A 26,967-nucleotide genomic window follows, 5' to 3' on the forward strand; every position below is an offset into this window, starting at 1 on the left:
TCCTGTGCTGCGGGGCGGCGTCTCGCGGTCTCCATGGTGACAGCTTCCCCCTGTTAACTGGCGGGTTGTTAGTCGAAGCGATGGATTCCGAAAGCCTACTGCTCTCCTTGGAGTTGGCATCAGGCAGCGGGCAGGGTTTAAGTCCCGACCGTCGGGCCTCTCTGCTCACCTCCTTGCTTCTCGTTAAGCGCGACTACCGCTACGAGCGGGTGCTGTTCTGGGGCCGGATCCTCGGCCTGGTGGCTGACTACTACATCGCGCAGGGTTTGGGCGAGGACCAGCTCGGGGAACGCAAAAGCCTGTACAGGTAGGGGGCGGGGCCTGAGAAGGGAGGAGGCGGGGCCAGGGAGGAAGGCTTCCTTAGGGTAGGGGCTAAGGAAGTGACTGAAATGAGGCTAGGAGAAAGCGGAGCCTGGAAAAGGGAGGGGGAAAGGTCAGGAGAGGTAGAAGCGGAGTCAGAAAGGAAGTTTTCTTTGGGGGCGTGGCTTTGGGAAGGGAGGAAAATGAGAGGGCAAGGCCTGGGAGATGGGGTTTGGAAAGGAGTTGAAGCAACGAGGAGGTGGAGCCTGGAGGGGTTCCTGGGGGCAGGGTCAAGGAGAGGAATAGAATTAAACAGAGAAGGCGGGGCCAAGGAAGGGTAGAGGGCGGAGCCAACGAGAGGGAGTGGAAAGCATTTATTAAGTGCCAGGCACTGTCCCAAGCAGTTTTTATATATGTCATCTTATCTGATCCTCACAACAACGCTGCAAGACAGGCGCTATTATTTTCCCCATTTTACAGGTGGGGAAACTGAGGCAAACAGAGGCTAAGTGACTTGCCCAGGGTCTCACAGGTGTCTGAGGTAGAATTTGAACTCAGGTCTTATTGACTCCAGGCCTGGCTTTTCTATCAACTGCCATCTTCTGCAGTCAGCTGCTTCTGGACCATAAGTGCAATGAGATTAGCAGGGGTGGCACCTTAAGAAGGACCTAGAAGTTGAGTTGTGCCTTAGAAGGGCTTGGAACCTGGGAAAATAAAGAACTCTGTTCTCTAGTGGATGTGGTCAGAAAAAGGGCAGGGAGGGCATGGGAGTTAATGGGGAGGGAGAGTGGCATTTTAGGAGGTGATCATGTTTGGGGAGGCGGGGAGAAGCAAGAAAAATAAGGCAATATAGGAATACGTTAATCTGCCCTCTGACTATATCAGTTCTCTCTCTGGAAATGAGTCATTGCCTTTTAAATCATGAATCGTTTGGAATTGTGGCAGATCATTTCATTGATCAGTTAGGCAGCTAGGTGGCACAAAGGATGTCATGCTGGGCCTGGAGACAGGAAGACTCATTTCTCTGAATTCAAATCTGGCCTCAGATACTTAGTAGCCATGTGATCCTGGGCCTCAATTTTTTTCAACTGTAAAATGAGCTGGAGAAGGGAATGGCAAACCCTTTCAGTATCTCTGCCAAGATAACCCCAAATGGGGTCATGAAGAGTCAGACACAACTGAACAATTGTATTGATCAGAATTACTGTCTTTCACAGTTGATTATCTTTACAATATTGCCATTAATAGGTAGATTATTCTTCTAATTCTACCCACCCCCTTAATTCTAGTAAATTCTCTCTGTTGATTGCCTCCAGTTTGTTTGTACATGCATGTTGTCTCCCCTATTAGACTGTGAGTTCCTTGAGGGCAGGGACTATGTTTTGCCTGTCTTTGCATCCCAGTGCTTCACGGAGTACTTGGCACATAGTAGGTGCTTAATAAATGTTTATTGATTGAGGGAAGTTTTTTTTTTCTTTTTTCTTTTCAAGTCAGGAGTTGAGGGAAGGGGAAATGAGAAAGGGACAGCTTTGAGGGGAGTTTCTGAAGATCTTGAAGGAGGGTGTCTTGAACCCAGAACCATGAGGAGAATGCTGTAGAGTAATGGGACAAGCCCTGGATTTGAGGTTAGGCATGAAAGTCCTGACTTTGCCACTTAGTGAGTTACCTCAACAGTTCCCTTCCCCCCTCTGAACATCAGCTTCCTGCTGTGTGAAAATGGGGATTACTAATCTGTGTGCTGGAAAGGAAAAACACAGTAAACTACTGTTCTTTGGTTGTTCTTGGAACCCAAATTCTTGGGTGTGGGTCTCATTACCAGTTTGAACTGCATGGAATGGAGCCTCCTGCCCCCGGCAACAGAAGAGATGGTCAAACAGACATCGGTGGTGAAGGGCCGATTCATGGGGGACCCTTCACACGAATACGAGCACATTGAGATGCAGCGTATGACTGAAGGAGACAGGACATATGAAGATGAAGTGGTGGTAAGTGGGGGAAATGGGAAGGGCCAGATGAGAAGCTGACTTAGTATCTAGTCTGGGACTTCTGCTTATATTTTCCATTAGGTCTTACTACTCACCTAACACAATTTAAGTTATTTTAACAACTGGGTCCCTGAAGTCTTGGAGAACTTTGGCTGTGGAGCCCCTTGCTGCTTTCTCTAGGTTAAGTGCAATGGTTCGGATACAATCATTTATGAAAAATCATGACCCTAGCTTCCATCCAATACAACAATTTCTATTTTCAAATGATGTAAAAGTCACTAATCCAATAGCAGAAGCATTAAAAAAATTTGGGGGGGCATGTAAATAATAATGAAACAAGTTCCACAATTAGCTCCTGCCGTGGTTAATCGGTGGATGCCATCTCCTACTCTTCCCCAAGTGGTGGATGGGATAGAAAATTTCTGTGGAAAACTTGTGAGGTTTTCCACAGACACTTTTCCTCAGAGGATGTGGGGATTATCAATCACTTCTCTAGTCTCCTTTCAGTATGTTCCCATTAACTGGCATGGAGATTTCCTAACCCATTGGGCTGACCAGAAATTGCTGCAAACTCTTACCTTGACTTTGGGATCATCAGATTCCATCACGATTCCCAGATGTGGGAACATCATGCTAGCACTGTAAACTTTGGAATCAAGTGTGGGAAATGGGAGACACTGGCACAGGACCACCTAATGTGGTGTGCCCTCATTAAAGAAAACTCTTTGTTCTATAGGCAAAGCAGAATTGCAGTAGCTCAAAGGAAATGTGAGCTATGCCGCTCTAAATGTTCATATGGACTGTGCCCAGTCTGTGGTAGAACCTTTCAAGCTCTTATTGGTCTGATCAGCCCCAGTCAGACACACTGTAGCTTGACCCTGACATAGGGATATTGTTTTGGTCCTCTTTGAGAAGGAAGGTGTGGGGACCAATTTTTTTTTTTTTTTGTGAGGCAATTGGGGTTAAGTGACTTGCCCAGGGTCACACAGCTAGTGAGTGTTAAGTGTCTGAGGCCAGATTTGAACTTAGGTACTCCTGACTCCAGGGCCAGTGTTCTATCTACTATGCCATCTAGGTGCCCCAGGGACCAATTTTTAATTGGGGAGTGTTAGCTAAGTGGCTCACCGCAATATTGGGGCAAGGAAGGAGACCAGCAGCCTTCCTCAAAATGGAACAGGATTTATTTGAACAAGAACGAACTTAAAAAAAAAAAAACCACAAACAGGATCAGTAGGATCAAGGGAAAGGAAATAAAATGGGGAAAGGGAAATTATACAACCTGAAAAATACCACTGCCCAGGAATTAGTTGAGAATACACAGCAGAGCTCCTGTCACTTTCCAGCTTCCAGCTAGAATGCCGGAAAAAAACCCAACTTCCTTCTTCCCCACACACTCCACACAGCCCCCAGCCAATTGGATGGCCGCTCTGACAGTCACATGATTGCCCTCTCTAGGCTTCCAATCATTATAATTTTGCCAGGCCCATGTAGGTGCCAGCGCCATGGCAACAGCCACAACCAGTGGGTGGAGCACCTTGCAGTTTGTGGAGCCCCAGGCCAGTGCACAGAGGCATATAAACCTCAAATAACAATTCTTTACAAAGGACAGCAACCATACCACCATACTCTGTGTACAAGGAACTTACCAGGACTGCCTGCTAGAGGCAGACACACAGATGCACAGACACACAGACACACAGACACACAGACACACACACATACATATACATTTGTATACATATACACATACATACATATACACACATACAAACTAAATACAAGGTAACTTTTTGGTGAAAAGCATCTGGGGGAGAATCAGAATAGGCACTGTATAGGAGGTGTTACTCCAGCTAGGGACTCCTTTTTTTTTTTTTTTTTTTTGCAGGGCAATGAGGGTTAAGTGACTTGCCCAGGGTCACAATTAAGTGTCAAGTGTCTGAGGTCGGATTTGAATTCAAATCTTCCTGAATCCAGGGCCAGTGCTTTATCCACTGTGCCACCTAGCTGCCTCTCCAGGAGGAAGTAAGGAGGGAGCAGTGGGAGACTGCCTAGGCTAAGGCTTTGAGATGAAATATCCTATAAATGGAAAAGAGCAGGAAGGACGCTTTGGCTGGAAGGAAGAATGTGTGGAGGAGGAGAGTCTTGTAATAAGCCTGGAGGGGTAGGTTGGAGTCAGATTGTGAAGGACTTTAAATACCAAACAGAAGAGTCTGTGTGTTATCTTAAAGACAAGAGGGAGTAACTTGAGGGATATGGTCAGACCTGTGTTTAGTAATATCAATTTGGTAGCTATGCAGAGAATGGGTTGGAGAAGAGACTGGTTACTGGGAGACCAATTAGTAGGCTATTGCAATAGTGTAAGCCGCTAGGGGAACTAACTATGCTAGGGTGGTGGCTATGTGAATAGAGAGAAAGGGGTGGATGGGACTCCCCCCATGAAATTGGGAATAAAGTGTCATTCATGACTTGCCATCCCCCTTACCCTCTGCTCCATCTTTCTTCCTACAGAGCAAGTAGCTCCTTCTCCAAAGTGGTAGCCCAGGTAGAACTCTTCCTCGACTCTGCATAGATCCTTCTGGGCTTCTTCCTTTTGGTCAGTCCATTCTGCCACAACAAGCAGGCCTAGATCTTCCATAGCCAATCCTCTGAAGTCACTCTCTTAAAAAAAATGCCTCCCAGTCAAGGCTCCCAAATCTTATAGTGCCATAGTATCCAAGTTCATGTGTTATTTGTCCTAAAGAGACAGCCAGTAGAACATGGCCCCACAGCACCACCATCTTCCTGGCCTTACCATTTCCCTTTTACATGGCCTGGTTAATACTGAATCTAAGTGCTTTGACTGTACTAGTCAGGGCAGATGGCAGTATATTCTCCAGCGATGGGGCTTGTGTTCAATCCCAAATGGTTGTAGTTACCATGGATTGAATGTCCACTTTGTTCAGTGACAGAACATGCCTAGGAAAAAGGTAATGACTATTTTAAATGAAACATAAAACAACTACAAATGAATTTTGTACAGAATTGCTGGGGTTAAATATTGAGAGCTGGGTGGCATTAGAAAAGACTTCTGTGGTGCATTAGAAAGAGTATTAGATTTAGGATCAGCGGACCTCAGTCTGAATCATTGCTTTACTGGAGGATGGGCCAAAAAGTCACAAAGGGGTCTGATGTTTTAATAATTTTTTGAAAATAATTTTTCTTTATTTCTTGAATATACATATTTATTTCTTATATGTACCACATATGATGGTATGGTATTGTAATTTTTTTTTTTAAGTGAAGCAGTTGGGGTTAAGTGACTTGCCCAGGGTCACACAGCTAGTAAGTGTGTGTTAAGTGTCTGAGGTCAGATTTGAACTCAGGTCCTCCTGACTCTAGGGCCGGTGCTCTATCCACTGTGCCACCTAGCTGCCCCCTATGGTATTGTAAATTAAAAACAAAAAAGGAGTTATTAAATATTAAATATTGAAACTCCTCTGTGACATAGTGACTTTTGGCCTACCCTGTACATTCTGTGTGACAAGTCTCATTTTCTCAGTTCTCTTAGCTGTAAAATGAGGAAATTGGACTAGATGGTCTCCAGGGTCCCTTCCAGTTCTTTTTTTTTTTTTTTTTAGTGAGGCAGTTGGGGTTAAGTGACTTGCCCAGGGTCACACAGCTAGTAAGTGTTAAGTGTCTGAGGCCAGATTTGAACTCAGGTCCTCCTGACTCCAGGGCCAGTGCTCTATCCACTGCGCCACCTAGCTGCCCCTCTTCCAGTTCTTAATTGGATGCCCAATCAACCAACAAGCATTTATTACGTGCCTACTATGTTGTAGGCATTGAGCCAGGCCCTGAGGATATAAAAACAAAACAATGAAGTAGTCTCCACCCTCAGGAAGCAGTTGAGGAGACAACATACATGTAAGTGAATACATATGTATGTATATATGCATATGTATGTACAGTGTGGGTAAAAAATCAGAAAGGGGTTTCAATGTTTAATAACTCCTTTATTTTTGTTTTTAATTTATAATATCATAGTATCATATACAGTATATATAGGAAGTGAATTTATATGAAAAATCAAATCTTGTAAATGGCAAAAATGAAGAAAAATAATTTTTGAAAAGTTATTAAAACATTGTGACTTTTGGCCCACCCTGTGTATATGTGTATGTGTATGTGTATGTGTATGTGTATGTGTATGTGCATGTGCATGTGTGTGCATGTGCACATGTACTTGTACACACACTACACTAGCAACTGGTGGGATCAGAAAAGGCTTCATGTAGAAGATGGCGTTTGAGCAGTGTTTTAAAGGAAATACGGAATTCTAAGAGTGGGAATGGGAGAATATTCCAGGTATTTACAAGGGTACGTAAATGGAAGATGGAATGTTATGAGCAAGGAACAATTAAATGGACAGTTTGGCTGGACTGCACCATGCATGGGGAGAGAGGGAGTAATGTATCATAAGGCTAGAAAGATAGGTTAGAGTCAGGTTGTAAAAGGCCTTAAAAGCTAAACAGAGGAGCTTCTATTTTATCTATGAGGCAGTGGAGTGTTAATGGACTTGACTGAATAGGGTAGTGATGTGGGCAGACCTGTACTTCCAGACAATCATTTTGGTAGCAGTGTGGAGATTAGATCCGAGAGAGACTTGAACAAGGAGATCAGCTAGGAGGCTCTAGGAGTCCAAGCAAGAGATGATGACGGTTTTAATTAGGGTGGTGGCTGTATGAGTAGAGATAAAGGACAGATTAGAGATGTTAAAGAGATAGAAATGGGGGCAGCTAGGTGGCACAGTGGATAAAGCACCGGCCCTGGATTCAGGAGTACCTGAGTTCAAATCCGGCCTCAAACACTTGACACTTCCTAGCTGTGTGACCCTGGGCAAGTCACTTAACTCCCATTGCCCCGCAAAATAAAATAAAATAAAATAAAATAAAAAAAGAGATAGAAATGGCATTTGGCAAAATGATTGGCTATGCCAGGTAAAGCAGTGAGGAGTCAAGAATAATGCCAAGGTTATGAACCTGGGCAAGTGAAAGGGTGGTGATGCCCTTGACACAAATAGGTTCAGAAGAGGGCCAGGCTTTAGGTGAGTTTGGGGTATAATTTTTTTTTCTTCTGGGCAATGAGGGTTAAGTGACTTGCCTAGGGTCACACAGCCAGTAAGTGTCAAATGTCTGAGGATGGATTTGAATTCAGGTCCTCCTGAATCCAGGGCCGGTGTTTTATTCACTGCGCCACCTAGCTGCCCCATTTACTTTTTTTTTTTTATTTTGGGGTATAATTTAGTTAGGAATCCCTAGAGGACATCTAGTTTGAAATATTTAATAGAGAGCCTGGAACACAGGAGAGAAACTCGGGCTAGATACAAATATGAGATTCACCTACATCAAACCTAGGGTTGCTGATGAGGTCACCAAGTGAGAGAGGGTAGAGAGGGAATAGAAGAGGGACCCGGACATATTCTTAGGGAACACACAAAGTTAAGATATGTGATATCTGCATGATGTATCGGCAAAGGAGATGTCAAATAGATGGGAAGGGGCCCGAGAAAGAGCAGCATCGCAGAAACCCAGAGAGAAGAGTATCTAGAAGAGGGTAACAAAGAGTGTCAAATGCAAAGGCTGAGGAGGTATAAATTTGGGAAAAGGCCATGAGATGTGGTAATTTTTGAGATTTTTGGTTTCAGTTGTGTGATGGGGTAAACCAGGTTGGAGGGAATTAGAAGAAATTAAAAGAAGAGGAAGTTAAGGCAATGGGTGTAGATCGCTTTTTCTAGATTTGGGCTATAAAAGGGAGAAGAGAGAGCTATAGGATGATAGCTTTTTTCCCCTAGAATAAGAGGCAGGCATGTTTGTAGGCAACAGAGAAGGAACCAGTATTCAAGATTAGAGAGAAAGAGAAAGAATGATTGGGGGCGGGGCATTCTACTGGAGGAAGGAGGGAATGGGAATGAAGGGTAAATAGAAAGAGCTTGGTCTGAAGGGTCACCTCTGCATCCAGGATTAGAATAAAGGAGGAATGGGGTCATGAAGTCAAGTGTTTCTGAGACGTAGAGAAGGGGAGAAGAGGGAGCTCACGAGGAATGGTCTTTATTTTCTTTAGGTATGAGGTGAAATCCTCTGCTGAGATGGTTTGAGAAGCTTGAGAGGGGAGAGGGTAAAGGGGAATTGTGAACTAGGGCTGGGAGGTGGAGGGATGTAATTGGAATGGTTCGCTTTTAGAATAGCTGAGAGGCAGAGGTCCTTGGGCTAAGATGTATGTGAACAATTGTCCTTGGTCTCATGCTTTGCTCCCTTTATTTGCATTTCTCCAGATTGCCCCTATGCTAGGTAGGAATGCCTTCTCTCCTCATCTCCGTCTCATCCACCTCAGCTCAGGCGCCACCTCCACCCTGTAGCCTTCTGGTCGGGATCTCTCCTCTGCCCCCATCATTCCCTACTTTGTAATAAGCCTATGTCATATTTCTCCATTAGAATTTAAGGGCTTTAGGGGCAGCTAGGTGGCACAGTGGATAGAGCACTGGCCCTGGATTCAGGAGGACCTGAGTTCAAATCCGGCCTCAGACACTTGACACTTACTAGCTGTGTGACCCTGGGCAAGTCACTTAACCCCAATTGCCCAGCAAAAGAAAGAAAGAAAGAAAGAAAGAAAGAAAGAAAGAAAGAAAGAAAGAAAGAAAGAAAGAAAGAAAGAATTTAAGGGCTTTGAGGAGAGGGAGTTTGTTCTTTTGGGGGGGGGGCAGGGCAATGAGGGTTAAGTGACTTGCCCAATGTCACACAGCTAGTAAGTGTCAAGTGTCTGAGGTGGATTTGAACTCAGATCCTCCTGAATCCAGGGCTGGTGCTTTATCCACCATGCCATCTAGCTGCCCCCCTGTTTGTTCTTTATCTTTGTATTCCCCACCCCAACCTAGCCTATAATAGCGATGAATAAATGTTTCTTGAATGATTGGGTCCCACTCTAGGGAGGAGGAGACATCCAGAACTCTGAAGTGAGTGGGGCCAAAGGAGGGAGATAACTACATTTGAAGACTTGGTTGTCGGCAGATATAAAAACAAAGAGCTTGGAAGCCCTAAGATACAATTGACACAAATATCCCCTTTGACCATCATGGCCCAGGCTGGCTGCCTGAGGACAATATTACGGCCTCCTTCCTTTCACACCAACCATGCAGGCTGCCTAATGTTGCCTGCCCTTTGCTTTCTGCTTTTTCCCTGCTGTTCCTAATGTTTGCATTCTTGGTTTTGCTGATCAAGGCTTGTTGTTCATTTTGATAAGCTTTCACCTATATGTTATGAGATATGACATGGGGCCCACATAGTCTGATTTTTCCCTAGGTCCTCATCCCATGAAGGATGGTCTTGTACCCACAGAGTGTATATATCTGATTTCTAATTACTCGATCTCTGATCAGCTTACATCCTAGTTTAGGACATCTGTTTGAGGGGAGGGGGAAGGGGGAGCCCAGGGACACAGCCTAGAGCTCTTCACATATTTCTTTAGATCCAAATCAAAGAGGAATCCCGCCTGGTGTCAGTCATTGACCAAATTGACAAAGCAGTAGCCATCATCCCCCGTGGAGCCCTCTTCAAGACCCCCTTTGGACCTGTCCATGTCAATAGGACCTTTGAAGGTAAGTCCCCGACAACTCCCCAAGGGGCCTTTGCTTTTACTTTGAGGGAGAGAATAAGGAGGAGGCATGTGCTTTAAGTCTCAAGAGTACAATATGCTATATTCCTGGGAATAACCTGTAATTCTTTGCTTGTTTCCTTAAGAAAATGTTGGTGACTGATCCCCAGGACATTGCCCAGTGGTATGGCTTCATGAAGTTTTGTACAACTAACTAACTAGCTGAGGGGCAGCTAGGTGGTGCAGTGGATAAAGCACTGGCCTTGGATTCAGGAGGACCTGAGTTCAAATCCGGCCTCAGACACTTGACACTAGATGTGTAACCCTGGGCAAGTCACTTAACCCTCATTGCCCTGCAAAAAACCCCACAAAAAATAGATTAAAAAATCCAACTAACTGGCTGACCCACAATTTGTTGTTGCTAGAACAGATTGTAGCATACTGTTGTCCTGGTTCCTGAGTCTTTTCTTCACCTGGTTTAGTGTTCATGGCCTTAATTCCAACCTTGTTTTTCTTCACTCCTCTTTGGTACCAGATTGGCAATGGGAGATTTAGGCGCATTCCCTCCACAAGGTCACTCCTTGTGCCAGGAGTCAGAATATTAGGGAATAGAGACACTCATGGGGATGGGAGACTTGACTCACTCCTTCCTCACAGGGCTTGCCTGAGGCCCTTCCACAATCCTGCCTCATATTCCTGCAAATCCTAGCACTGCTTGGGTGGATAGAACTCTGACCCCGGAGTCCAGAGGACCTGAATTAAAATCTCACCTCAGACACTTACTAGCTGTATGACCCTGGGCGAGTCACTTTACCCCAATTGCCTTAAACATCTGGGGCCATTTCCAGTTGTCCCGTTATCTATTTTGCCACTGTATCCAGAGGATTCTGGAGGAAAGAGTGATGTTGGTGACCTTGCACAACCTTCCTTTACTTAAATCCAGTTCAGTGCAAGTCATGACATCACCCCGATGTCATGTTCCTCTTTGAGAATGGACACACAACAATGATAGCACTGCTTGGAAGAAACAGAGAATCAGGAGCTTTTAACCTGACTGACAATCCCCATCTGCTTCCTTTCAGGATTGACCCTGGCAGATTCTAAGAAACTCAGTTCCTACTTCCATTTTGCGGAGCCTGTGGAATTGAAGAACAAGAGCTTGCTGGAGAAAGCTGACTTGGACCCTTCCTTGGACTTTCTGGACTCCCTGGAACATGATATCCCTAAAGGTACAGTTAGTGAGTTACCCAGAGTGAAAGAAATATCCTGTCTGGTCTAAGGTTTTGTTTCTGATGGAGGAACTGAGGGAGTGTGTGTGTGTGTGTATATGTTGGGGGGTGTTTCTCCATATCATCTTCAGATCTTAGTATGTACTTAAATATCTCGAACTTCTTTTTAATATCCCATCATGGAATTATTAACTAATTTTTAATAAAATCTTTGTATTTTGGACCTGAATACCCTCCAAGGGTAATGAGGCCCATATATTTACTACTTATTATGTAAATATTAGTTTTACTACTATTCTTCAATGAATCAATATCATTGATGTGGGCACTTACCTTCACTAATGCAGATCGCCACCCAGCCTCACTTCTAGTTCCATAAGTTTCTTGTCCTTGTGAATTTGTAAATTATCCAGTACTGGAGGCCTTCCTCTGGGTGTCTTAACATGGATACTCTTGTAATACTTGGACTGGCAGCTAGGTGGTGCAGTGGATAGAATGTCTGGCCTCATCTTCCTGAGTTGAAACCTAGCCTCACACTTACTAGCTGTGTGACCCTGGGCTAGTCATTTAACACTATTTGCTTCAGTTTCTCATCAGTAAAATGAGCTGGAGAAGGAAATCATAACTGACCTAATTCCCCCTTTTTTTTTTTGGTGGGGCTATGAGAGTTAAGTGACTTACCCAGGGTCACACAGCTAGTGAGTATCAAGTGTCAGGCTAGATTTGAACTCAGGTTCTCCTGAATCCAGGGCTGGTGCTTTATCTACTGCACTACCTAGCTGCCCCCCAAACTTCCAGAATTGCTTAAATCAAGTAATGTATTTCAGGTGACTTGCAAAGAGGGTTAAGTGACTTGCCCAGGGTCACACAGCTAATAAGTGTCACGTGTCTGAGGCTGGATTTGAACTCAGGTCCTCCTGAATCCAGGGCTGGTGCTTTATCTACTGTGCCACCTAGCTGCCCCACTAATTCCTTTTTTAGAGGCCACTAGGCAGTACAGTGGATAGAGTACTGGACCTGGAGTCAGGACAGGAGTTTAAATCCTGCCTCAGACAATAGCTATGTGACCTTGGACAGGTTACTTAACCAGTCTCTCAGCCTCAGTTTCCTCATCTGTAAAATGGAAATAATCATAGTATCTACCTCACAAAATTCTTTGTTTACAAACCTTAAAACACCATATAAGTGCTATTAGTATTCATACATGTCCTGGATATAGACCTTATCCTTGTCTTCTTTACAGTTTGTAGGGCCTTTACAGACTTGTAGGGCCTGACTTGTAAGGCCTGCTAAAGGCTTAGCTCGTTTTGGAGACAGTAGCAGAGACTTGATCTCCCTCTCAGCCTCTGGCATTCCCAGTGGAGAGGAGAAAGACTTATGGTAGATGATGTTCTTCCGAGAGCCACATGCAAAAACATGAGACCAGGCTACAGGAAATCAGACAAAGCACTAAAAAAAAAAGGGGGGGGGGGTTGTGCTGTCTAAAAGCTAACTGAATAAGGACCATATTTCCCTTCTCTTTTAGAGATATATCAGATATTTATGGAAATTTGATGTTGCTGGTTTCCAGTGGCCTGTGTGTTCTCTTAGCTGAGTGATGAGAGCAGCAAAATAGGAAGATGACTGGGATAAGAGAGAAGGCGGGGGGGGGGTGTGTGTGTGTGTGTGTGTGTGTGTGTGTGTGTGGAATCTATCAGCTCAGCTCCCAAAGCTAGCAAAGCTGATAAATAGTTTGGCTAGCCAAATGATGTTTCTCACTGCTCTGCAGTGGTGTCATGCTCATCGTTTTTATTTGGATTATCCAGTGGTACTAATGAATGCTTAATCCTGGCCTGAGCACCCACTGCTCACCATCCCCCTCTTCGTTCAGTTGTTGTGTACATCAACCAAAGCAAAGTCATTTGTCAGGATTGAAGGGTCCTAGCTTTAGGTCTAGATGACACCTTAGAAGTCATCAAGTCCAACTTCCTCATTTTACAAACTGAACCCTGAGAGGTTAAGTATTGAACTACTCTGGCCTCCCCCTCCTCCCTCCCTCCCTCCCTCTCTCTCTCTCTCTCTCTCTCTCTCTCTCTGTCTGTCTATATGTCTATCTATCTATCTATAATGCATTCTGGAACTGAATAGAAGTGACATTCACATCATGTGTGCTAATGGTCCACTTCATTACTATCATCCTAAGAGTAACTCACATTATATAGTACATTAAGGTTTGCAAAGCACTTTTTTGGTGGTGTTCAGTCGCTTTAGTCTTTTTTTTTTTTTTTTTTTGGTGAGGCGATTGGGGTTAAGTGACTTGCCCAGGGTCACACAGCTAGTAAGTGTCAAGTGTCTGAGGCCGGACTTGAACTCAGGTCCTCCTGACTCCAGGGCTGCTGCTTTATCCACCGTGCCACCTAGCTGTCCACAGTCGCTTTAGTCTTGACCCATTTGTTGTGACTCCATGGCCACATGGCCCCAAGGGCACTCCAGGCCCTTCTGTCCTCCACTCTCTCTTGAACTCCGTCCAAGTTCATCATTGTTTCCATGACACTCTCTATCCATCTCATCCTCTGCCTTCCCTTTTCCTTTTGCCTTCAACGTTTCCCAACATTAGGGTCTTTCCCAGTGAGTCGCATTTTCTCAGTATGTGACCGAAGTAGTTAAGCTTTGGCCTCAGTATTTGTCCTTCCAATGAATAGCCTGAATGAATTTCCCTTTATCAGATCTCCTTGCTGTCCCAGGATCTCTTCAAGAAAAGTCTTACCCAGTACCACAATTCAAAAGCGTTGATTTTGCTGTGCTCAACTTTTTTTATAGTCCAGCTCTCACAGCCCCACTTTACTTACAGTAATGAGCACCTACTACTATCTGTAGAATAATGTGCTAAATGATGGGTATGCAAAAGAGGTATTAGACACGATCAATTGAGATAATGCACATAAAGGTTAAACTAAATGTTTGTTTTTGTTTTTGTTTTTTTTGTTTTTTGGGAAGGCAATTGGGGTTAAGTGACTTGCCCAGGGTCACACAGCTAGTAAGTGTTAAGTGTCTGAGGCTGGATTTGAACTCAGGTCCTCCTGAATCCAGGGCCTGTGCTTTATCCACTGAGCCACCTAGCTGCCCCGAGGTTAAACTAAATATAAGTGGTCTCTGTGCTGAAGCTGCTTACAACTCACTTGGGAAATTATATATATATATGCGCATATGTAACTTTAAATAAATAGCCACAGCTCATGGAAGGGGGAGGGGAAGGAGGGATAGAATTTGGGACTCAAAACTTTAAATGAAATGTTTATTATATTTTGAAATGACCATGCACACATATACATGCATGTATACATATGTACGCACACTTGCATCTATATACATACACACATGCATATACACATATAGTACATATTACAGTGGATCTACGCTTTTCTCAGGAATACTCATTCATTTGCTGCAAATCGAGCTCCATCCACGATCTCTCTCTCATCCTATGTGATTCTTTCTGTAAATTCTCCATAGGGCATTTCTCCCAGGCACTAGAGGGCTTTCTGAGGGATGTCAGGACAATCCTCAGGCTATCCACTCCTCATTCTGTCTCTCTTGACCAGCCTCCCATCCCCCACCCCTCACTTCTCTTTTGGTCTTTTATATCTTTGGTGATGTCTTCTATGCCATTGCCACTGTCTAAGTGATCAGTGATAATAGGGCTACAGCTGGCTTAGACTTTTTTCATTGTCCTTTGAGTCCTTTATGATCTCAGTGTTCTTCTGTTGTGGGAGTCTTTGACTTACAGTCGTGCAATATCATTGGGAGAATATTGGTGCTAAAAGATCTGCCTTTGTATTAGTCAGTGGTATGAAATCATTGAGACAGGACATAAAAAGAGAAAGAACAATGCAGAGTGTCACATCTAAGTATTTAGGGGAGGCAGGGAGTGTGATCACTGAGGATTAGAATAACCAAGAGAGGCTTCATGGAGGCATTAAGATCTGAGCTGGGTTTTGGTAGGATTTGGATAAATAAGAATTGGGCTGATTTTTGAACAGGGGATGATGAGTATCGGGAGTTCTTATCTTACTCCCAGTTGTAAGTAGGGTGCCCAAAGAGCAGCTAACTCTATCTCCTCATTGTTCTGTGGGGTTCTTGTAAATAGGTGGGGGTGTCTTTCTAATATCCTTAGCTTAAACCCCCAGTCCAGTGCACTCTCCACAATATAAAATGCCATCAATTACCATCAATGCCATTGATTAATGATGCCTTGGTATCAATTTATCACTTGCTTCCTCTTCAATATCAATTAGCCAATTCATATAAGTTTTTTATAAAGTGATATTTGTTAAAAAAAATACAGCAAGAATCAAGATACAAGGGGCAGCTAGGTGGTGCAGTGGATAGAGCACCGGCCCTGGAGTCAGGAGTACCTGAGTTCAAATCCGGTCTCAGACACTTAACACTTACTAGCTATGTGACCCTGGGCACTTAACCCCAATTGCCTCACCAAAAAAAAAAAAAAAAGAACCAAGATACAAAAGCACCCCCTGAATCAGAGGGCACACTCTTCCCTCTACCCCTTTGGTTCCATGAGGTAGCAGGCTCAAAGTTAAATGCTAGAAAGCATTCATCCTACCAAGTTCCCTTCTCAGCGTGGCCCAGCCTATGGGTGTAGTCATTCCCTTGCTTGAAGAACACAACATCTCATCATTGCTTCAACCTTGGCCTGGGCCAAGCGGGGCTCTCCTCATAGCTGCTGAGGTACACTGGGCCAAGCTGCTGGCAAACTTTGGGATGGCTTCCAGTTCCTGGACCCCTATTAGCTCTACAGACCTTTCAAAACCCACAAGGTCTTGGTCTAGTCTGTTCCATCACTAAAACTCCTTCACTAAAGAGAAGGAAAGAATATACGTGACAGGGACAGGTTCATCAGCCACACGGCAATGAGCCAGGTGGGGAGACCAAGGCCTGAGGCCCCTTTCCCCATCCAGAGACTTAAGCATTTTGTCCTCCTGGATGTACCATAGTCAGGGACAGAGAATAACTTAGTCTTTTTTTATGTACACCCAGTGTACATCAACAGCCAACCAAATGTCTTTTCTATTTTTTTTTTTTAGTGGGGCAATGAGGGTTAAGTGACTTGCCCAAGGTCACACAGCTAGCAAGTGTCTAGCGTCTGAGGCTGGATTTGAACTCAGGTCCTCCTGAATCCAGGGCCATTGCTCTGTCCACTGTGCCACCTAGCTGCCCCCCAGCCAACCAAATGTCACACAGCAAGTGGCAGGAAATAGAAAATACAACTGAAGTGGAAAGCTGGGTCCCTCAGGCACATACGTCTAAGGCTGGGTCCTCTCTGGCCAGTCCCCTCCCTTTCCCCCTACCTTACAGATGTAGATAAAATGATATTTTAGGGAGATGAATGTAAGGAGGGCACAGGATGGATTAGAATAGGGGAGAGACTGTGGGGGATGGGGAGACCATTTGGGAGATGTCGACACTACAAAAGAATTGTCAAGGTTAGGTGACAGTCTGGAAGGTAAGGGGGAGGGAAGAGTCAAAGATAGCTCCAGGATGTTCAGCGGGGAGGAAGCTGGGGCTGAGGCAAGGGGAGGTGGTGGGGAGCAGATTGTAAGGAAAAAATAGATGGTCAATTCCCTTTTAGACACATTGGATTTGATAGAAGAGTAGGCCATCCAGAGGGAGTGAGAGATCCAGCAAGTAGCTAGAGATGGATCTGAGTCTCAGGAGAATAACCATCCTCTTTGGTGTGATAAGGGAAGCCCCCAGAAGGACCTTGCATCTAGCTAACTTCAAGTTACCTACATCAGGGCTGGCCCTCTGGGTGTGTTTCTGCATTGCCCTGATGGGGTGAGGAGGTTGGGGAGGAAGCAGGGCATGTCCAGGAACTGAGGCAAAGGTTCCAGGGCAGAGGAGAAGGGTGGTCAGAGACTGAGGCTGATTGCCCTGGCCTAGCCCAGGAAGGGAGCTTGGGTCCCCCCTGGGCAGGAGTCTGATCCTTCTCCCTCACAGAACGGTGTCTGCTGCTTCCTAGGGAGATAAGGAGAGGTTTATAGAGCCCTGGCTATTTCACACCTAAGAGCAGTCCAATCTGAAGCTCCTTTATCTTTGCTGGACTCCTGAGTTCCCAGCCAGGCCAGGAGCCAGCAGATGGGGCAGCAGATTCCCTCCGATAATGGGGGCCAGGAATGCTGGGGTGGTGGAATCTAGCTTCAGGGTCTAGGGGTTGGGGAGTGGAGTAGCCCTTAAGTCCCCTCAGTTTGGGCATGACCCACCCTTGTTATTCCCTTCTTTTATCCAGATTCCAACACCTCTCCCCTCAACCCCCTAATGAATTGGGCCTTTCCTGCCATCTCCAGGCCTCTTGGACTACATGTATCTACTCCGGATTCTTGAGAGAGAAAACAACATCTGGACAACTCTTCTTTTTGCAGCTTCTGTGAGGGAGGCTGGACTCCAATCTTGGATTTCCAACCCTGACTTCTCAACTCTAGAGAGAACATCTGATTTGGGGTGGGAAAGAAGAAGGAGAAACATTTTTCTCTTTCTTTTCTTTCTTTTTGTCCATAGCAGTCCCTTCTCACATTTTAAGGGTCAAAGTCAGTTTGGCCACAGGAATCCTTGGAGATATATACGAACCTGAGTCTTTATGACCCCTGTCCTACCTCTCCTCTGCCTCCAATCTCCTTGCCTTTGTCCCACCTAGACCTCTGTTGGATTAAGTAATCTAGGATCCCAGCAGAGACTTTCTGCAAGGAGGAGTCCATTCTAATTTCAGGCCCTTAATTAGACACCTGTGGGTCCAGGCCAGAGCAAAGCCTTTTAGAGGAGAGCTAGGAATCAATAATATCTCACAAGTTGAATGGTAATGAGTTAGTTGGCTTTTGGGAGGGAGCCTGGGAGAGGGTGGTGTTAGTATGGTTCCTGAGGGAACAGATTTCCCCAGCTTCACTTAGGGGAAGCTATCCTCAGGGTCAAGGAGAAGGGAAGGAATGGAAAGCCTTTGCCAGGAGCCGAAGGAAGCAAGGGCCTGAGCCCTTGAACATTCTGCCTGACTGACCTGGTTTCTTGGGGGTGAGCCCAGTTAGTACTGCTAAGGATGTTTTTCTTCTCCCCATTTTATACTGCAAAGAGTTCTGGGTTTAGAGTCAGAAGACCTGAATTTAAATCCCAGTTCCATTAGCCATGTGACATTGGACAATCATTTAATTGTTCTGGCCCTCAGTTTCCTCATTTCTAAAACAAGGGGATTGGACACAATGATCCCAAGGCCTATTCAAGTTCCAAATCTTAGAAGTCTTCTTTCTCTTCACCCAAGCTTTTAGCATTTGTTTGTCTAGAATGAATGTTAGAAAACAAGGGCTCATGCCTTGGGGAAGGGAATTCAGGGGAAGAAGTATTCATGGTCCTACTACAGGTTGCTTACTGGGCAACTCTTAGGCCTCTGGGCCAGGGCCCAGAGATGTTGGTTTGGTCCTCTTAGTGCTGCCTCCAAGGAGCCACTAAAAGGCCTGTTCTAGCTTTTTCCCACAGACAGGAGAGGACTGGAGCAGCAGATGGCCTCCTGAACTTGGCTCCCAGACACTTTCTTATCTGCTGGTGAAAATGTGCAACGACTGCAACTGAGCTGGGGGTTGGAGCTGTCCCTGGTGGGCAAGGATAGTAGATACACTAATGGGACCACTAAGCTGGAAACACAGATATCAAAGTACAGGCCCCAGAAACCCTTGAATCGCAGGCCTGGGTGAGGATCTAAGGGTGCTGGCCAGAGAGATGGGATTGACCATCTGTTTTCTGTCTAGGAAAAAAAACTGCACTGCCTAATGGGGACTACTCGCCATTCACTCAGAATGTGGGAGGTTAAATATTCTGTTTCTTCTTTGGGTCAGGGAGAGGGATTCTTCTTGGCAAATCCTAGAGGTTGGTCCAGAGTCAGCATTTCACAGAAATTAAGTTCCTACTGTGTTGTATAATTGATATAAAACTGCTTGTCTTCTCAAGCAGAGGGGTGGGGTGGGAGGGAGGGAATTTGAAACTTAAAATTAAAAAAAAAATTATTGTTAAAATCTTTTTACATAACATTGGAAAATATTTACTGAAATAAATGCGCAAATCTAAAAAAAAGTTCCTACTGTATGCGGAGCACTATATGAAGCCTGGGTGACCAAAGTTTAGATAAAACATGTCTCCTTTGGTCATGGAGCTTACTGTTAAGTATGGGGGATAGACCACATATGGTGTTAACTACAGCGCCCAATGTTCTATGATATCTATATTTTTAAAAATTAGGACCTATGATTTCATTTGGGTAGTTTACTCCCAGGGAGAAAGCTCTCCCTACAAGTGCAGATTTGCAATTGTTCTGCAACTTACAATCATAGCATTTCCCGAGGGCATTGAGGTTAACTGATTTGCCCAGAATGACACAGGCAGTATGTGTCAGAAAAGAGACTTAACCTTGGTCTTTCCTTCTCTGAAGTTGTCACTCAAGCTCCTACTTCACCCACGCTGCCCCTCGTCATTACAAAACAGGAAAACAAAGTATTATATGAAGAAAAGTTACCAAGAGAGGAATCAGGAAAGGCTTCATGGAGGAGACATTTGAGGATTCTGTCAGCCCCAAACTTTCCCTATATGATCTATAGGACTGGCCCAGAGACACTCCTGACTGTCCACTGGCATGCAGAAATTGAAGGGGAGTGGGAGGACCAGACTAACACTTCAACTGTCCCCCCCCCCAAATACCCCCAAATCCAAACAAACCCTGAAATTGGAAAATATCAACAAATTAAAACATTTTCATATTACTGAACAGTAAGCGTTCATTTGAAAACACATCCTCACCACATCTGGCTTGTTTTCTTTTAAAAGGTGTATATAATAAATCCAGCATATTCATTTCAGTTTTCCTGCTTGTCTTTGTCTTCTGTGCATTTTTTAGGTTGTTTGTTTGTTTGTTTGTTTTTTTGTGTGTGGTTTTGTTTTTTGTTTTGCTTTGCTGGGCAATTGGGGTTAAGTGACTTGCCCAGGGTCACACAGCTAGTAAGTGTTGTGTCTGAGGTCAAATTTGAACTCAGGTCCTCCTGACTACTTCATTCTTTCTCAAACTCCAAATAAGAAGAACATTCCTTTGTAACAAATAAGCCCAGTGAGGCAGCTAGGTGGTACAGTGGAGAATATTGGGTTTCAAGTCAAGAAAATCTAAGTTCAAATTTTTCCTTACACATTTATGACCCTGGACAAGTCACTTAACTGCCTGTAGCCTCAGTTTTCCCCATCTGTAAAGTGGGGATAATAATAGGACTTGCCTTACAAGGTTGTTGTCAGGATCAAATGAGATGTGTCTTTATTTTATTTTTGCAGGGTAATGGGGGTTAAGTGACTTGCCCAGGGTCACACAGCTAGTAAGTGTCAAGTGTCTGAGGCTGGATTTGAACTCAGGTACTCCTGAATCCAGGGCTGGTGCTTTTATCCACTGCGCCACCTAGCTGCCTCCTGTCTTTCTTATTATTAGTGGTTTGGAGCATTTTTATTTGGTGATTACTTTTCTTTTTTCTAAAATTTAATTTAATTTTTTTCCCCAGTTACATGTAAATATATTTTTTTGAATTCCAAATTTTTCTCCCACTTTCCCTTCCCTCCCCCCTCCTGAGGCCAGCAAGCAATTTGATATAGGTTATGCATGGGGCAGCTAGGTGGTGCAGTGGATAAAGCACAGGCCCTGGATTCAGGAGGACCTGAGTTCAAATTAGGCCTCAGACGCTTGACATTTACTAGCTGTGTGACCTTGGGCAAGTCACTTAACCCTCATTGCCTCACCAAAACCAAAAAAACCAAACAAAAAAAAAGAAGATACAGGTTATGCATTACAATCATGTTAAACATTGGTTTGGAGTATTTTTAATGATTTTTGATAGTTTGCTTTTCTTTTTTTTTTTTTTGAGAACTGCCTGTTCATCTCCTTTGGCCATTTATTTATTGGGGAATGGCTCTTCTTATATATTTAAATCAGTTTCCCCAGCTCCCCTCCTTGGAGTTGAGTTACATAATTGATAATCCCTAGGTCACACTGAGTGCTGTTTTCTGACCAGGGTATCAGGGTATAAGGATCTTTAGATTGCTGTGTCTGTTTCTCTCTGTGGGGAGGAGGAGGAGAGGGAGGGGTCACCCAAAGGATCCTAGAAGGAAGCCATCTCCTTCTCCTTTCTTTTTTTTTTTTTTTGGTGAGGCAATTGGGGTTAAGTGACTTGCCTAGGGTCACACAGCTAGTAAGTGTTAAGGGTCTGAGGCCAGATTTGAACTCAGGTCCTCCTGAATCCAGGGCCGGTGCTCTATCCACTGTGCCACCTAGCTGCCCCTTCTTCTACTCAAGCTCCAAGGAGCACGTCTCCCACTCATCAAGTACTTTGTAGTTATGGACTGGATCTTGTGAGGCAGTATGGTATGATAGACAGAAAACATGATGGGATTTTAGTCTTGATACTTAACTTGTCTCAGTCTATTTCTTCAAGCCCCACAAAATGAGGACATTTTATACTTAAGGTCCATACCCCACAACGGTGTCGTACAGAGGATCAAATGAGCGAATGGCTATGAAAGTGTAATAACCTATAAAAGCAGTATGCAGACATGAAGTGTTTTATTATTTGGACAATAAAACACAGGCAAAAGGTGGCTATTGCTGCTGGCCACTGACGGTAGAAAGCCTTCCTTTTCCTGCTCCCACTTCCTAGAGCTGGTTGGGGGAGAACATAGAAGTAGCAAGGGAGACCACAGACTTCTTCCTTGGCTAAATCAGAGCCACAATGCTCAATTCAGACAGCAGGGGTCAGCATGGAGCCAGCTTTTTATTTTGCAGTGGTACAAGGATGGCTGAACTGAGAAGACAGAATTTACTGTTAGGTGGGGGGAGGGGAGGGAGGAGGAAGGGGGAACGGGGAGAATATATGAAAACCCTTCTTTTAGAGATGTCTGTATATTTAGGTCCCTTTCATGGAGGTCTCAGGCAAGCTGGGGATGATGTGCACCGGGTCTCCCCTACCCATCCTGGGGAAACCCCTTATTTATCACTGATAGCTTGCCCCCAGTCTGACTCCTTGCCCCTATCTTTCAGGAGATAGTCACCGGGGAGTGGACTAGGTCCAAGGGGAAGAAGCAGTTGCTGGGATCTTTCAGGAAGACCCTAGAGGTCTTTCATAGCACTGAAATTCCCTCGGGAGGAACAGTTACAGGTTAGTTTTCTAGTTCTCCAAAGTTTAGTTTAAGCTCTGTGGGGCCTATTTGGTTGCTCCTTCCCATTTCTGGAGCCCCTAGTCAGTAATATAGTAACCAGAGATGATAAACTCCTTATTTTTCATAAGATGTCACATAGTTATGAGGTGTGTGGTTCTTTTGACTGTCTCATCTGCCAGCTGGGGACAGAAAAGCTGAGAGGGAAGTTTACAAATCTTGGCAGGCCACACTTTTGCTAACTTCCTCTCCATTCTCTCCACACGTCCTTAGTCTGCAGTCCTCTCTCCCTGTTTGTATCCAGATGGATACTCTGGACCATAGTGGCTACCCAGAGGATACCTGAGAGGACAGGCAAGGCCCTAGTGCTACCAGGGAATCTGGATGGAAAGACAGAAGGCAAATGAAAGAGTAATTATATGCCACAGGGCAGCCTTCTGATCCCTGTCCCACTGGCTGTGGGAGACCCAGTTACTCTTTATCCTGGGAGGAGCAGCGTAGCCAAAGAAGTAGGGCTATGGTTGGGGGATGGCAAGGGCCTGCTTTCAGTTTGAAGCTAGAAAACTGAAGGAGGGTGACAGACTAGTCCCCAGCTCCCCAGGTAGACACTACGTGACTCTTGGCACGTTGAGAACCTCCGTTTCCCAGGCGACCAGCTGAGCAAGGACTCGGGGAAGAGTGTGACAGGAATGCAAGGGAGGGAGGTAGGCGGCAAAGGCTTGGCTTGCCATTCATATGCTGCAATACCCGGCCAAAGCGCCCTTGTCAGTTGTGGATTATTCCTTTTACTCAAGGAAGTGGCTCTGGCATCCCTGATCCTCTTCTTTGCTTCCTGGCCTGGAACCTCTCCTGGTGGAGTCATAGGCTAACAACCTCTTTCTTGTTAAGGATTTCCCCCCCTCCCCCAACTAATCCACAATTAATATTAAGCATGTATTACATGCCAGGTTCTGGGGGTACAAAAATACAATTCTATGCCCTCAAGGAACTTACATTTCAAGGGGAGGGAAGACTTGTACGTATATAAAATACACACAGAATAATTACAAGGTAATTTTTTTTTTTTGGCAGGGTGAGGGATAGGTACTAGTAGCTGGAGATATCTGAAAAGGTCTCCTGTATGTGGCACTTGACCTGAGCTTTGAAGTAAATGAGGAATTCTAAGAGGTGGAAACTAGGAGGGAATGCATTCCAGGCGTGGGGGACAGCTCATGCAGACGCACAGGGGCAGGAGCCAGAATGTCCTGTGTGAAGAAAGGCGGGGAGGAATATATAAGGGGGCTGGCAGGCCAGCTTGCAAAGGACTTTAGATGAGTTTGAACTTGACCCTACAGGTAATAGGGCACCAAATTAATTCACTCAGTAGGGGAGTGACATGTACTGGGACCTGACCTATTTAGTAGTTAAGAGTAGGGCCTGGGGCAGCTAGATGGTGCAGTGGATAGAGCACCGGCCCTGGAGTCAGGAGGACCTGTGTTCAAATCCGACCTCAGACACTTAACACTTCCTAGCTGTGTGATCCTGGGCAAGTCACTTAACCCCAGTTGCCTCACAAAAAAAAAAAAAAAGAGTAGGGCCTGGCAGAGGCTATTATTATTATTTGATTCCTATCCACCAATGGGGTAAAATGAGGATGCAGATGGTAATTGTATTCCCCAAACTCATTCTAGTTTAGTGGCCCGTTGGCTAGGGGACCCATGTGTGTTAGTGTTGAGGAATTTCTATTGCAGTTGGATATAGATAATGCTTCTGTTGTGACCGTTTGGTGAGAAATATCCCTAGGGCCTAGTCAACTCTTCTCCAGCCTAGAGTTGTGGACTCTTATCTTTCTCCAGCCTGATTTTGTTTCTTTTTTCTTTTCTTTTTGCAGGGCAATGAGGGTTAAGTGACTTGCCCAGGGTCACACAGCTAGGAAGTGTCAAGTGTCTGAGGCTGGATTTGAACTCAGGTCCTCCTGAATCCAAGGCCAATGCTTTATCCACTTCGCCACCTAGCTGCCCCTCCCCAGCCTGATTTTGGAGCTTAGGTGAAGTCATTTGAAGTTCACTCTCCACCCTTGGGGACTAGGTAGGGTAGGAGCAGGTACAAACTTGGGGAAGGTTTGCTGGATTCAGAACGTTAACTGTGACTTGGGCAGGTCTTAAGTAATAAAACGACCCTATGGGACAACTCAGCAAGGCAAGGGGAATACCTTTCCTTTTCGTAACCTCTCACTTACCTCTGGCAGTGTGAGACAGGAGGCTGGAGAAGGCTGATGAGGTGTATGGCTACTTTGGAGGGATTATCCCAAGACTATATCCTGCCATAGAAATAGTGGCATTTTGGTAAAGGGGATGATATGGGGAGGGAAGAGGAAGGACTCCTTGCTTTTCCTACCTCTCCCCCGTAACAGTGATGACTATGGCTGCCCTGCCTGCTCCTCTGGAAGCTCAAGCTCTGGCCTAGGGCAGGGTGGCTCCACCCTGGGCAGGGCTAGGGGTTACTGGCGGTCGGTTGGGTCCAAAGGCAGGGTGGCCCCTTAGGGGTGGGGGCGGGGGTATCATGCTGAGCCATGTACAAGGTTTCTGGGTGTGGTGTGGCCAGGGCAGGCCATGGCCGAAGAAAGCCCGTGGGAAGCTGGGGCAGCTGGAGCCGGGGAGCCTGGCTGAGCTGGCAGCTGATGAAGGCTGCAAGAGTAGACCTCGTTGCAGGGCTGGCTGGTCCAGCACCAAAACCTTCAAAGCATTTGCCTTTTTGGCAGAGAGAGCAGAGCTGTGGCTGGGCTGGGGAAAAGGGGGGAGAGGCCACAGTGCGCAGGGGGAATAGGAAGCTCCAGATCTCCATCCAGAGGAGATTTTCCCAGGCTCTTTCCTCCCACATAGCAGCTCCCTCCCTCAATTCTGGAGCTGGGACAGGCTCTTCTCGAGCCAAGTCATCATTGTGGCTGCGGAACTCGGCCTCAGGCTGGGGTCCTCCTGTTTGGGGGAGCACAAGGAACCAGGATAAAGCCTGTGAGGGGCAAAGACTGGCTTGTTCTTAAATCCCTATCCCCCATGCTTCAATTAGTCTCAGGTCTCGGTCCCCTCCAGCTGGAGCTGACATCCTGATTATGAGTTGGCCAGGTTGCAAAGGGTGGTGATTTTATACTTAAGTGGCCAATACTCTGCCAACTGGTGGTCTAGCCACCAGTCTGTAGGGGGATGGTGGTGGGGTTTGCACTCGTATAGAGAAGAAGGGGAGAAAGAAAGAAGCAACAGCCACTCTATTAAGTGATTTGTTTTACTGCTTTTGGAAGAACGTACATGCATGTACGTGTGTAGAAGGTGTTTGGGGATTAGTTTGGGATGCCCTGTGTCAATACAAAATGTATCATGTGGGAGACAACCCACCCCCCTCAACCAAGAAAGAAAGGAAAGATGGAAGCATCTAATTGGGGGCAGAGTACCCTTAGGGAGAGTGCATTTGTGTTAGCTCAGATGAACCTCATTTAGGAGTACCAAAATACTAAAAATCTTCAAACCTCTACTTTTTTATTGGCTTTTAAAAATCTCTCAATTTTTGTTTTGTTTTGGTTTGTTTTTTGTGAAGCAACGAGGGTTAAGTGACTTGCCCAGGGTCACACAGCTAGTGTCAAGTGTTTGAGGCCAAATTTGAATTCAGGTCCCCCTGAATCCAGGGCCAGTGCTTTATCCACTGTGCCATAACTTTTTTTTTTTTGGTGAGGCAATTGGGGTTAAGTGACTTGCCCAGGGTCACACAGCTAAGTGTCTGAGCCTGGATTTGAACTCAGGTCCTCCTGAATCCAGGGCCAGTGCTCTATCCACTGCACCACCTAGCTGCCCCTGTGCCATAACTTTTAACTATAGTTGCTGATATGACCAATTTGGACTGGTTGGAGTTTCACCTCTTTTCATTTCCTTTGCCCTCTCTCTGGTAGAGAGGTTTTTAATGAGCAATCAAATGGTCAAAAGGCACCCAGGAGATGTGAAAGGTCTAAATCAGCCTCTGGATAATTGAATTGTCTTTATTCCCATGAAAGAAACCATAAAAATCAGGACAAAATACCCAGTTTTGGAACCTTTTCTAGCAGCTGAGCAAGCACGAACAGCTCCTTGGAGACCCTCGGCTTCAATGACTCCTCATTTGTCTGTCTGTCCCTCCCCCAGGGTCCTGGAGTATCCAGATGGAGAGAGGCAACGCACTGGTCGTGCTACGAAGCTTGCTCTGGCCAGGCCTGACGTTCTACCACGCTCCCCGAACCAAGAATCATGGTTATATTTATGTGGGCACTGGCGAGAAGAACATAGACTTGCCCTTCATGCTATGACTGGGCTGTGCCTCACCCTGGGTACTACTTTATATACAGAAAAATGAATAATATTTTCATAAACCCATCTGTATTACTCGTTTACAGTGTACTTGCCCATTCCTCTCCTCTGCTTTGAGATGGCCACTCTGGTGACACAGCAGGTAGGAGGGATGCAGGTTGGGAAGGAATGCCAAAGGGCAAATGGGCAGAGGGACAGATTATGCCCAAATGATGGGAAGGCCCATCCAGGGTCCCCTCTTTGGGTGACTTAAGCTTCGAGCCAGGACTTGTACTCAGAGCAGAGCAGCTTCCTTCAACCCCCTATTCA

The 26,967-nt window shown here is 45.4% G+C and overlaps 1 protein-coding gene across 2 annotated transcripts; it reads left to right on the top strand.

Annotated features, from left to right (window-relative positions):
• On the top strand, positions 1-26,662 carry RSPH9 (radial spoke head component 9). Of its 2 annotated transcripts, none has more exons than XM_044002180.1 (5): positions 1-307; positions 2,120-2,285; positions 9,786-9,915; positions 10,994-11,140; positions 26,497-26,662. In XM_044002180.1, exons 1-5 carry the CDS (start codon positions 81-83, stop codon positions 26,655-26,657), a joined length of 831 nt encoding a protein of 276 aa, XP_043858115.1. In that variant the 5' UTR covers positions 1-80; the 3' UTR covers positions 26,658-26,662. The 2 variants fall into 2 exon arrangements, with proteins under 2 accessions (XP_043858115.1, XP_043858114.1); XM_044002179.1 differs by lacking the exon at positions 26,497-26,662 and adding an exon at positions 17,424-18,670.
• The last annotated feature ends 305 nt before the right edge of the window (positions 26,663-26,967 follow it).

Source organism: Dromiciops gliroides, chromosome 4 (assembly GCF_019393635.1).
Source record: "Dromiciops gliroides isolate mDroGli1 chromosome 4, mDroGli1.pri, whole genome shotgun sequence".
Taxonomy (NCBI): Eukaryota; Metazoa; Chordata; class Mammalia; order Microbiotheria; family Microbiotheriidae; genus Dromiciops; species Dromiciops gliroides.

What these genes read in the sequence shown, in the direction of transcription:
- RSPH9 (XM_044002180.1), top strand. Translation starts at nt 81, where the DNA reads ATGGATTCCGAAAGCCTACTGCTCTCCTTGGAGTTGGCATCAGGCAGC. An exon ending in GAACGCAAAAGCCTGTACAG is followed by an intron (nt 308 to 2,119) that starts GTAGGGGGCGGG and finishes TCTCATTACCAG; the next exon opens with TTTGAACTGCATGGAATGGA. An exon ending in GGAACATGATATCCCTAAAG is followed by an intron (nt 11,141 to 26,496) that starts GTACAGTTAGTG and finishes TCCCTCCCCCAG; the next exon opens with GGTCCTGGAGTATCCAGATG.